A 13,363-nucleotide genomic window follows, 5' to 3' on the forward strand; every position below is an offset into this window, starting at 1 on the left:
GTTTGTCAGAGTAGAATTGTGCTCCACAGGGTTTTAATGGCTGATTCTTTGGAAGTAGACCACCAGACCTTTCTTCTGAGGTGCCTCCAGTTGGACTCAACCCTACAACATTTTGGTTAGCAGCCAAGCATGTTAAATATTTATACCACCCAGGGACTCCACTTGAAGATCTACCCCTTTTTAAATATTTTAATTTCATAGGCCTCTCCCTTGGACTCTGATATACCTTCCCTCCCCACCCATCATTCATTTGTTCCCACACCCATAAACCAAAAAACCCATAGTGACCTTATAGGACAGGGTAGAATTGCCCCCATAGGATTTCCAAGTAGTGGCTGGTGGATTTGAACTGGCAACCTTAAAGTAGCTACATTTACTCTGCTACCATCTGCACCAGCAAAAGCAGATGTTTTGGCCCTGCCTCTTTCCACGCTTTAAAACCTGTTACTGTCAAGTTGATTCCAATTCATGGTGATCCTATAGAAGAGTACAACTTCCCCCATAGGGTTTCCAAGGCTGTAATCTTTACTGAAGTAGACCGCCATATCTTTCTCTCATGGAGCGGCTGGTGGGTTCAAACTGCCAACCTTTTGGTTAGCAGCCGAGTGCTTAACCACTGTGCTTAACCAGGGCTCCTTTTCCACACTTTACTTAGTTCCAAATCCAAGTTTGAAACAAATTTATCAGTCCAAAGGAACCTAAATCAAATATGGAAATCTAATTGTAAGGAAGTCTAGGAAATGTAGTTTTTAGCTTTCTAGACTCTACAGTACAGAGAGGTACATTCTAAGGAAGATGAATTAAGTGTTGAGCAAGTCAGTTCACAGTATCTACTACATTGTATTCCTAACAAGTAAAGTTTCAATAAAACTCAAGACCAATTTTGAAGTATTAAAACACTTAATTTTAAACATTTTTTTGTGAAAAATTTTCTCAAGTGCTTTCCACTTTCCCCAGCCTCAGTTAAAAACAAAAAACTAAAAATAGTTAATTTTTTTCTTGATAACCTCAAAGTCATACTGTGTTGTAAAAAATAACACTGCTCCCAATAACTAATGAGAAATGTTAAGATTATTTGCCCCTAAACTGAATGACCTCAAAGTATGTTATTGCTTTAATCTCTCCAACCTCATAGTTTTCTATTGTCACTTTTCTCTGATGATTGATGTCAGCTGTGCACCGGGTTTTCCTCATTAAAAAAAAAAAAAAATCCCTCCAAAGTTAAAAAAGAGCTCTGGATGGACATTCTCCAGAAGAAAACTGAGAGCTAAATGAGCCAATTCCATTTCTGCCCTTTTCCTTCTCACCCTGCTTGGATGCTCTGCTTTTGTTTCATACCCATCCTATTCTCTATTGTCCAAATTTGAGCCCACTGTTGCAGCCACTGTGTCAATGCATCTCATTGAGGGTCTTCTTCCCTTTCGCTGACCCTCTACTTTACCAAGCATGATGTCCTTCTCTGTGGACTAATCCCTCCTGATAACACGTCCAACGTGTGTGAGAAAAAGTCTCACCATCCTTGCTTCAAAGAAGCATTCTGGCTGTACTTCTTCCAAGACAGATTTTGTTCGTTCTTTTGCAGTCCACAGTATATTCAGTATTCTTTGCCAACATCACAATTCAAAGGTGTCGATTCTTCTTTGGTCCTCTTTATTCATTGTTCAGCTTTCCCAAACACATGAGGTTATTGAAAACACCATGGCTTGGGTCAGGTACACCTTAGTCTTCAAGGGGACATCTTTGCTTTTTAACACGCTAAAGAGGTCTTTTACAGCAGATTTGCCCAAAGCAATGCATCGTTGATTTCTTGACTGCTGCTTTCATGGGTGTTGATTACGGATCCAAGTAAAATGAAACCCTTGACGACTTCAATCTTTTCTCTGTTTATCATGGTGTTGCTTACTGGTCCAGTTGTGAGGATTTTTGTTTTCTTTATGTTAGGTGCAACCCATACTGAAGGCTGTGGTCTTTGATCTCCATTAGTAAGTGCTTCAAGTCCTCTTCGCTTTCAGCAACCAAGGTTGTGTCATCTGCATGTTGCAGGTTGTTAATGAGTCTTCCTCCAATACTGTTGCCCCGTTCTTCTTCATATAGTCCAGCTTTTTGGACTATTTGCTCAGCATACAGATTGAATAAGCATGATGAAAGGATACAACCCTGAGGCACATCTTTTCCAACTTTAAACCACACACTATCCACTCGTTCTGTTCAAACAACTGCCTCTTGATCTGTGAATAGATTCCTCATGAGCACAAGTAAGTGTTCTGGAATTCCCATTCTTCACAATGTTATCCATAATTTGTTATGATCCACACAGTCAAATGCCTTTGCATAGTCAATAAAACACAGGTAAACATCTTTCTGGTATTCTCTTTTTTCGGCCAGGATCCATCTGACATCAGCAATGATATCCCTGGTTCCATGTCCTCTTGTGAATCTGGCTTGAATTTCTGGCAGTTCCCTGTCGATATGCTGCCGTAGCAGCTTTTGAATGATCTTCAGGAAAATTTTATTTGCATGTGGTATTAATGATATTTTTTTGGATCACCTTTCTTGGGAATAGACATAAATATGGATCTCTTCCATTCGGTTGGCCAGGTAGCTGTCTTCCAAATTTCTTGACATAGACAAGTGTGCACTTCCAGCACTACATCTGTTTGTTGAAACATCTCAATTGGCATTCTGTCAATTCCTGGAGCCTTGTTTTTTGCCAATGCATTCAGTGCAGCTTGGACTTCTTTCTTCAGTACCATGGGTTCCTGATCACATGCTACCTCCTGAAGCGGTTGAACGTTGACCAGTTCTTTTTGGTACAGTGACTGTATGTATTCCTTTCACCTTCTTTTGATGCCTCCTCTGTAGTGTAATATTTTCCCGCTAGAATCTTTCAGTATTGCAACTTGAGGCTTGAATTTTTTCTTCAGTTCTTTCAGCTTGAGAAATGCCAAGCGTCTCTTTTGGTTTTCTAACTCCATGTCTTTGCACATGTCGTAATACCTTACTTTGTCTTCTCAAGCTGCCCTTTGAAATCTTCTGTGCAGCTCTTTGACTTCATCATTTCTTCCTTTTGCTTTAGCTACTTGACATTCAAGAGAAAGTTTCAGAGTCTCTTCTGACTTCAATTTTTGTCTTTTCTTTTTTTCCTGTCTTTTTAATGACCTCTTGCTTTCTTCATTCCACATCTCTTCTGGTCTTCAGTCATTAGTGTTCAACACATAAAATCTATTCTTGAGATGGTCTCTAAATTCAGGTGGAATATACTCAAGGTCATACTTTGGCTTTCATGGACTTGTTCTAATTTTCTTCAGTTTCAACTTGAACTTGCATATGAGCAATTGATAGTCTGTTCCACAGTCAGCCCCTGGCCTTGTTCTGACTAATGATATTGAACTTATCCATCGTCTCTTTCCACAAATGATTTGATTCCTGTGTATTCCATCTGGCCAGGTCCACACGTATAGTCGCCATTTATATTGTTGAAAAAAATATTTGCAATGAAGAACTCGTTGGTCTTGCAAAATTCTGTCATGCAATCTCTGGCATCATTTCTGTCACCAAGGCCATATTTTCCAACTACCAATCCTTCTTCATTTCCAACTTTCGCATTCCAATCACCAGTAATTACGAATGCATCCTGATAGCATGTTTGGTCAATTTCAGACTGCAGAAGTTGGTAAAAATCTTCAGTTTCCTTGTCTTTGGCCTTAGTGGTTGGTATATAAATTTGAATAATAGTCATATTAACTTGTCTTCCTTGTAGGCATATGGATATTATCCTATCACTGACATCGTTGTACTCAGGATAGATCTTGAAATGTTCTTTTTTTTTTTTTTAATTTAAAATCACTGTATTTCCTTACAAGAGGAAGGTTTCAACAAATTTTACAGGTGTCGATCAACCCTAGTTCAAATTGGGCACACACCAAATCTAGCATCATGGGAGTTTTATTTGGAAGTGAACTTTAAACTATCAATACAAAGGCCAAGATACTACACAAAAACATCCACAGGAACTTTTTTCATCTTTTTTTTGAATTGTTCACAAACATGAAATGTTCTTTTTAATGAAGAATACAACACCATTCTTCATGTTGTCATTCCTGGAATAGTAGCCCATATGATTGTCCAATTCAAAATGGCCAATAACTGTCCATTTCAGCTCACTAATCCTAGAATATTAATGTGTTTGCATTCCATTTCATTTTTGATGATTTCCAACTTTCCTAGATTCTTGCTTCTTACATTCCACTTTCTGATTATTAATGGATGTTTGCAGCTGTTTCTTCTCATTCTGAGTAGTGATACATCAGCAAATGATTAAGGTTGACTCTACTTTGAGAAGGCCGCTCTCCCCCAGTCATCTTTTGAGTTCCTTCCAACCTGAGGGGCTCATCTTCCAGCACTATATCAAACAACGTTCTGCTGCTGTTCATAAGGTTTTCACTGGCTAATTCTTCTCAGAACTAGACCACCATGTCCTTCTTCCTAGTCTGTCTTAGTCTGGAAGCTCAGCTGAAACCAGTATGCTATAGGTAACCCTGCCAGTGTTTGAATACTGGTGGCGTAGCTTCCAGGATCACAGCAACATGCAAGTTCCCATAGTATGACAAATTGAAAGATGAGTGGAGAATGGGCTTTAGAGAATCAGTTCAAATTCTGACCATTTGCTAGCTGTGTGATTTTTGGGCATGTTATTTATCCTCCAAATTGCAATTTTCTCAGGTCTACATGGAAATTTTAATACTTCAGACTTCTGAAATTTTAAGAGATAGTACATGTAAAAAGCACCTAGTCTACAGTAGGTGCTCAACAGATGTTAGTTTCTTTCTCTCCCACTATTTCTTTTTTCTTCTAAACTTCTGATTTCCTGGTCATTCTTCCTCATTCATCTAAGACTAACACTCCAGTTAAGAAACTCATTCCCATTTCTTCCAGTATGGACCTTGGCATCAACTGCTTCACCTCTTTGATCCTAAATTCCCATATATTTCTCTCTGAGTACAGCGTTCTCTCTCTTTGGTTCTTTCACTTTCTTCCTCCCGGGGCTTATGGTTTTCCCTCCTTGGTCATCCAGCCCAGACCCAGGGGCTTCACTCTGGCCACTCTAAGCAGTATCCTGGATGGCCTTACTCCCCAGTCCTTTGGCTCCACCCATCGGGCAGCTTCCCAGCCCTGAATATACCTGGTCACCATCTTTCAGATTTTACCTGCAGCTGACTACTGTAGGAAATCTCACCAAACCTCTCTTGAACTATCATTCCAGCTATTGCCCCTTTTCTCTACTCCCCTTCTTTGCAAAACTCCTTGAAGGAGTTGTCTTATACTCAATACTTCCACCTCCTCTCTTCCCACTCTCCCTAAGCCCACTCAGTCAGACTTTCTTCCACATCACCTCAGCGAAACTGCTCATCTAATGGCGGTTTTGCTCCCCAGAAAGTTTTCTCCACCATTTTCCCTTCTGCTTTTTAGACGATTCAGTGCCTGAGAATCTAGGCCATGAGTGTATTCTCTGTGGTATATTTAAGCTGTGAAATTTTGGGAAAAGATATATTTTTAGAGTTTTTAAGGAAAATCAGAAGGCCAATAAGAGAGCGTGTTGAATGGGGCTTACTAGATTTTGCAGATTTAAGACGGGGTAATGATGTTGCATTGATAGTTTACTAACTCAGTTATTCAACATAAGTGCCAGGCTTGGTTCCTGGAACTGAGTATAGTGTGAAATGAATCAGGCATGTCTCTGACCTCGTGGAGCTTATAGTCTAGTGCAGGGCAAACTACACTCCTCACGGCAAATTAGACCAGGCACCTGTTTTTTAAATAAAGTTTTATTGGAACACAGCCACACTCATTTTTTATATATATTATCTATGAGTGATTTCATGCTGCAATGGCAAGTCGATTCTGACTCATAGTGACCTCATAGGACAGTAGAACTGCCCTACAGGGTTTTCAAGGATCAGCTGGTGGATTTGAACTGCCAACCTTCTGGTTAGCAGTCAAGCTCTTAACCACTGTACCACCAGGGCTCCTGCGTGTGGCTCACAAAGGCTTTGATATTTACATAAATGGTTTGCCATCCCCTGGCCTACTGGATAATTGAACTCTGTTTTTCCATCACAGGGGATCCACCTGTCTTTTTTAAACTGACTTAGGTAAGAGTTTTTGTTTGTTTTTTTTTTTTTTTAACTCAAATAGGCTCAAGGAGAAAGAGGTATCATGAAAAAAAAATTTCCTCAGCATGCATGGGCCAGAAATTAAATACAAGCATTACTCCTAGAGCGTGGGTTTTTGTTATACAAATTAGCTATAACTTAATTCTATTAATTAAAGAAAATAGTCTGCATTACTAAGGTCACCATTTGTTATAACAAGGTCTTTACCAGAACTAATAATACATTCAGGAACTACTGTGAATGCAAGAAAAAACTGTTGCCTGAGCAACACAAGGGCTTTGTTTGGGTAACTTTGACTTTGTTTACTCAATAAAGGGCAATAACAATGATAAAGGAGTTAAGGATATGTAAAATGTTCTGCCTCAGTGATGGAGCTGTAGTGATAGGAAAAGAAAGGACAGGATTTTTTAGCAAAAACCAGAGTCATGAAACATTGAATTTGCTCTGTGATGTTTAGATTTTATTCTCATAGCTATATATATGTATGTAAAAAGTATCTTTATTATTGATATTACTGCAGGAAAAAAATCACTTCTTTTTGGGGAATCTGCAGTTCTCCGGCATCCATACCTTTTCCTCCCTTGAAACAATTGTTTTTGAAACTGTGAGATTTCTGAAGAATGTAGAATTGATTGTCCAGCCAAATCTCCTGAGAAATGAAACTGGGTCAGGACCTGAGGTCATTCTCAAATCTTCCTCTGAGGTGCATGGCGCCTTTGATGGTCATCTCTTTGCTGTCTCCTCTCTCTTGCCCAGCTTCCTCTACATGAACCTCAACAACCTGGACTGTCAGGACAAATCTACATGCCTCTAGAGCTTGCCATCACCAGAAAATGGTTTCGTTGGTGTCTCTTAGTACAAACTCATAAAAGAAAATCTAATGGGCTTAACCCAATATATAGTTTGATACTTTTAAAAAACAATGATAAAACTTTCAAATTTAGCTTGACCTTGACATTGACACTGTTGAAAGAAAAATGTGATCTATAAGTCAATTGGAAACCCTGGTGGCATAGTGGTTAAGTGCTATGGCTGCTAACCAAGAGGTCGGCAGTTCAAATTCGCCAGGCGCTCCTTGGAAACTCTATCAGACAGTTCTACTCTGTCCTATAGGGTTGCTATGGGTCGGAATCGACTCGACGGCAGTGGGTTGGTTAGTGGGTTATAAGTCAATTAGAACTAAAAGGTTTTACTGGGTGGAAAAAAGTGTTCTAGAACAGGGAGCAGACCTCCCAAGAGATAAACTCGTCACAATACAATTTTGGTCAGTTTATATACAGCACAGACTGCTAGGGGACTTCCTAAAAGGAAATTTTAAATGACTGGCTTTCATTCACTTAACTGGCAGGAGGCAGCTTGGATTGGTTTATTAGGTTTTTGCGTCTGCATTTTATAAGCTAGTTATGGCTTATCTAATTATTTAAACTTTTCCCAGAAAAACTTTATCACAAGTTTTTCGTTTCTGGGAAGGGTTAAGTTTAAATGGGGGGCTGTGGGGAGGAGGAGGCAATTTTTTTTAACAAAACCAGAAGACTGCATTCCCAGCTTCCCTTGAGTCTCAGTGTAGCCCTAAGGCTAAATGCTGTACAATGAGATATAAGAATGTATTTTGTGAGTGTTCTGGGAAGTTTTCTTGGCATTAGGGCATTTGGTCTCCTCACTATCTCTCTTCCTCTATCCTGTTACCTACAACATGGATGTGATGATGTGGCTGGAGCTCCGACCGCCATCTTGGACCATCAGCACAAAGGCCAACTCCTAGGAAAGCAGTCACAGCAGGAAGGAGCTTAGGTTCCTAATGATGATGGAGTCCCCACATCAGCCCCAGACTGCCTATGTCCAGGCTTCTTTTATGTGAAAAAGAAATACATGACCATCTTGTTTAGGTGACTATATGGGGATTTCTGTCACTTGCAACTGAATCTAAACCTAACTGATAGATCCCTCTGATTCAGTAAGCTGTGGCCAGAGAGGCAGAGCATGGGAGATGCTGCTCACTTTATGAACCCCCATACCTGAGCATATTTCCCAGGAAAGGGGTCCTGGGCAGAACAGGCAAACCATTTGGAGTGAGTACCCACCACAATGGCAGAGTGCCATCACCAGATGACTTGGGTCTGTATGGAAGTGAAATAATTAGGATACATGAAAAGTTTGAAGGTGTGCTATACAGTAGAGCTTGCACAGAGTTAAAAATTATAGTTCAAGGGGAACAGGTGAAGTCGTTGGTGTCATGACTGCAGGCAGGGTTGGTAGGTGACCCTAGCAGATGGAAGTCAATTGTTCCGCTAATAATGAAAAAAAAAATGGTTATTTTTTCAGGGATCTGGTGCACTCCTTCCCTTTGGCTACTTAGGGCAGTGATTTACAGGCCGAAGAGTCATTTAGGATAATAAGGCCCCCAGGCTTGGTGGCAAACTGCTTTTTCAAGAAGAAATGGACCATTTTCTTAAATTGGCTTTTCCTGAGTGAATTGTATCTCGAGGAAACAGATTTCAAATGTGTCTCCATCATTCACACCTTCAAGGAGAAAGATGAAAAGAGCCAAGAAAAAAAAAACTGCTCGAAGTGCTACATCCAGTTCAAATATTTGACAAGCCTTGAGAGCCCTGGAATGGGTTTCCCAGAACAGTAACTCCCAGCAGATACAGGTTCCACCATCGTTTTCTTTCTTCTCTATGAAAGCTCTTAATTGATTGAGAAAAATCTGTTTTAATACCAATTGATTTGGATGCATCTATTCAATAAAATGAAGAATATACGTCATTTTTAGGAATAGCCTTGTTTCTATATGACCACAACCTCATGGGCTGTGGCCTTTCTGTTGATCTTCTTTTATTCCTAAAAATTCCTAAAAGTTTGTGCATAACCTCTGTGTGCTGAACAAGCATGGTGCCAGCAATGCCCGTGCTCTCAACACCACAGTGTGTCTCTGGACCGTGGGCACGGCAGGCACAAGTTCAGCCGTAAATGTCAGAGACTTGAAAATGGGGATTTAAGAAAGAAGCCAGTTGTTCTCCACGTTCAGGGGGGAAAAAAAGTGGTCTGAAATAGAAAAAAGAGGTCCGTTCTATGGTGGTGGCCCAGATTACCAAAGAGAACCTCAGTTTATAATACACAGAGAATCCGTCAGACAAAGACGGACAACTGTCTCTGGGCAGCTGGCTTCCAGCCAGTGAGGTGAGTCCCAGCATTTTTAGACAGCCACTTTGGGAGACAGCTAGTTCCTATAGGCCACCATGCCCAGAAGTATCTAAGGACACACCTGCTTATGTGAGCACATCCCTCTTAGCGGATGCACCAAGATGGGGAGGAAGGAAGAGAAGAATACTGGTTATGGTAATGGTGGAGCCTCATGCAGAAAGGAGGGAAGCGATGCTCATGATTCTTGGTCATGGCATTAGGCCCCACGGGGAGCTTTGAATAAATACTGATCCCTGGGCCCCACCTCCCAAAGTTTCTAATAGACCTAGGCCAAGGCTGAAGGAGGCTTGGTAGTGCAGTTGTTAAAGTGCTCAGCTGCTAACCATAAGGTTCGTGGTTCCAACCCACCAGCTGCTTCACAGGAGAGAGATGTGGCAGTCTGCTTCCATAAAGATTACAGCTTTGGAAACACCATGGAGCGGTTCTACTCTATCCTACTTGCTATGAGTCAGAATCAACTCTCCAGCAATGGGTTTAGCACAAGGCTGAGGAGCCCTGGTAACGCAGTGGTTAGGCGCTCTGCTGCTAACTGAAAGGCTGGCGGTTGGAACGCACCAGCCGCTCCTCAGAAGACAGGCCTGACGATCTGCTTCTGAAAGGTCATAGTCTTCAAAATCCTGTGGAGCAGTTCTACTATGCACACATCGGGTCACCATGAGTCAGGATCAACTCAAAGGCATCAATTGGGCAAGACTGGCATCAGTGTTTTTTCAAACTTCCCATATGATCCTCCTAATGTGTAGCATGGGTTGGCAGCTACTGACCAAGGTAAATAAACCTTTGAGAGACACTGGGAACAAAGATTTAACAATTAGCGAATATGAATTTAGAGCATGTAGCCACGACTACTTTCTCAAGTCTTGTAATGTTAGGCTTTAGAAATATAAACTGCAAAGTGAAAACAAACTAGAGCAGCAAACAGGAAAAAGTCCTAGAGCGTGAGCCATCTTACATGAAATGAAAATGCTACAGGATCTAAACCCTGGGCATAAGGAACAAATAAACGAGCTCAAAGCAGCTGTAAAACTATTGAAATGCTACCTATTCTGAGCAGCATTTTCAAACATTTAGAATTTTTATTTCTTCCCTTTAAAGTGCCATTTCAGTGAACACACTGTTTCTCATGGATTGTGTATATGTGTCTGTGTGTGTGTTTTCAGTCTATCTAAGCTTGTACATTTCTCGAATACTTTAGACAGAATTCAGAACATTTGCAGTTGGGGACATGTAAACTCGAAAGCCTCAAATGAATCACACACACACATACCTGCTATCTATTTTCTATTTCTAGTCCTTTCTAAATTTTCAAATTATCAGAATTTGATACAATAACACCCCCTGGTGGAAATCTGTGGAAAAGAGCCCACACTTGATTTCGCTTGAGAATTTTAATGCAGTGATGGTTAAGTGTTTGCCTACTCCCCTAATGTTTGACGAACACACCCAAAGGCACCTCGGAAGACAGGCCTGGCTATCTGCTTCCAAAAGGCCACAGCCTCAAAACCCGTATGGAACAGTGCTACTCTACAGCACATGGGGTAACCATGAATTAGAACCAACTAACAAGGAATGTATAAGAACAACTGGTACACTGGTGGAAACCCTGATGGCATAGTGGTTAAGAGCTACTTCTGCTAACTAAAAGGTTGGCAGTTTGAATCCACCAGTGGCTCCTTGGAAACCCTATGGGGCAGTTCTACCCTGTCCTATAAGGTTGTTATGAGTTGGAATCAAGTTGATGGCAATGGGTTTGTTTTTTTAGTGCACTGGTGGCATAGTAGTTAGGAGCTCAGCAGCTAACCAAAAGGTCAGCAGTTCAAATCCACCAGTGGCTCCTTGGAAACCCTATGGGGCAGTTCTACTCTGTCCTATAGGGTCGCTATGAGCTGGAACTGACTTGATGGCACCTAACAACAACAACAGTACACTGGTGAGTCCTTGGGTTGTGTAAATGGCTAACGTACGCTTGGCTTGCTACTAACTGAAAGATTGGTGGTTTGAATCCACCCAGAGGCACCTCAGAAGAAAGGCCTGGTACCTACTTCCAACTAATCAGGCATTGAAAAACACATGGGATCGCCATGAGTTGGAGGCCATTTGACAGTTATAGGTTTACCTGCTTTTTACCATTCACCCAAGACAAAAACACAATGTACATGAACACATTAAAGGGTTCAAGTAAACCTGAGTCAAGAAGCCAGGTTAAATATATCGAACTAAATAATCCCCAAATTCATTTGGCCATGAGACATGCCCCTCCCTTTCCCCAATACTTTTTGACAACTTGCAGAGAACCCTTTGGTTATATTTCTTTTGGAATTATTGTTCCATCTTAATTAGCAAATTAGCTCTTTGGCCGCACATGATGTTCAATTTTCAAAAACACTTAGGCAAAGTCAGCCATATGAGAAGCCAGCTCTCAATCATTTGCAGTAGGAGGAAGGGGTGGGGAAACTGAGCCGATGCCACATCCTTAGGCAACTTCACCCTCATCTTCTACCATCATTACTAGCTGATGGTAGGAAAGAGGTTACCACTGGTCTTAGCAGTAATCATGCTTTGTCTTCAATTAAATGTAATAAGTCTGTATTGAGTGATGCCATGTAATTTTATTTAGAAGGATTACAATCCTCACTTGGCTAAAACCTAAGAGAATCACGGGCATCTCTATAAGTGACCGTGATTGAAGTGTTTTCCATACATCATCTCCTGTGGATTTATGAGCCAAAAAAGATGTCAAAATGCCTACAGCTGCCACCGTCTATATAAATTAGCATAGATCCTTGGACACCAGATTTAAAAGAAATCTTACTTTATAACAAGTATTTTTAACAAAAATAGAGCTTTAAGCCCTATGACCTTAGTACTAGATTTCCTAAGTCTAATACATGTTAAATCCTTTGCTAGTTTTGAAGACAAAGTAATGTCTAATTAAACTTGCATGCAATAGAAAAGTTATTTGAACCTGATCCAGTGCTTAAATTGTGCTCCAATCAATAGTTTCTGGGGCCATTTGTTATCATGTCATGTCACCTACAGCTTTGCTTTGGGAGCAGAGGTCCTCAGGGTATGGACCCACTCACTTACCAGCTTGGAGGCCTCCAAAGCCATGCCCCAGTGCACAGAGATACCCCCACTCCCATGGCCATAGTGGTGGACAACAGGCAGCTTCCTGCCATCCTGGACTAGGAGCTCTTTCTGCAGCCGCACAGCAGGCCTAAATGGCCTCAAGCCCACCTTCTCCTCTATGTGGTAAGCTCCATGCAAGGAGGGCTCAAGGGCACAACATCGGGAAAGGATATCTCTGCTAATTTCTGGGTCTGGAGACAGATTCCAGTCTCCTTTTTGCTTAGTTCCACCCAGGGTTACATTGGTAGCACCTGGGTAAATATAAGTCAGCCCACTCCCGTCTCGGATAAAATGCTTCACCCAGGGAGCCTGAACTTTGAGCACTTGGCCCCTTACAGGGAGAATCTTTGAGTCTCCTGCGAGCTCTCTGCTTCCAAGGCCTGAACAGTTGACCACGATGTCAAAGGATGGATGCAGCTCCCACAGGTCTTCTATTCGCCGCTTGAGTATCAGGCCTCCACTCCCTTTTACCCTGGTAAGAAAAAGAGATTATAGGCTAGTTTCCCGCTCAACCACTTACAGGAAGTGAAGGACAGGAACATAGAAACAAAGATGAGGCAACGATCCAAGGGACAAGCACTATGAGAGCTTCCAGGGACCCACGCAGGTGAATAATCAGTCTGCAAATTGATGAGAGTGGAAGAGAGCTCCGTTGCTGCTCAACTACATCATAGGCCCTGATTCCAATAGCTCAGTTTTCTATTCTGTAAAGTAACAGCATTGGATTAAATCAGTAACTTTCAAGCTTCTCCTCAATATGGCTAAAGTGTCAGCTGCTTCAGTAGACAGGGCTGGCTGGGGAGGCAGGGGGTGGAGGTGTGTCTCTGTCTTTTCAGTTTCCCCACCCCTTCCTCCTA

General features: G+C 41.5%; 1 protein-coding gene across 1 annotated transcript in view; it reads right to left on the minus strand.

Annotated features, from left to right (window-relative positions):
* Positions 1 to 420: 420 nt before the first annotated feature.
* The window catches only part of DDO (D-aspartate oxidase), a 34,553-nt gene continuing 21,610 nt past the window's right edge, over positions 421 to 13,363 (minus strand). The window contains exon 4 of the mRNA XM_023542859.2: positions 421 to 12,978. Within this exon, the coding sequence (XP_023398627.1) occupies positions 12,411 to 12,978 (568 nt within the window). The 3' untranslated portion in view covers positions 421 to 12,410. The remainder of the gene's footprint in view (positions 12,979 to 13,363) is intronic.

This window comes from Loxodonta africana, chromosome 1 (assembly GCF_030014295.1).
Source record: "Loxodonta africana isolate mLoxAfr1 chromosome 1, mLoxAfr1.hap2, whole genome shotgun sequence".
NCBI classification, from domain to species: domain Eukaryota; kingdom Metazoa; phylum Chordata; class Mammalia; order Proboscidea; family Elephantidae; genus Loxodonta; species Loxodonta africana.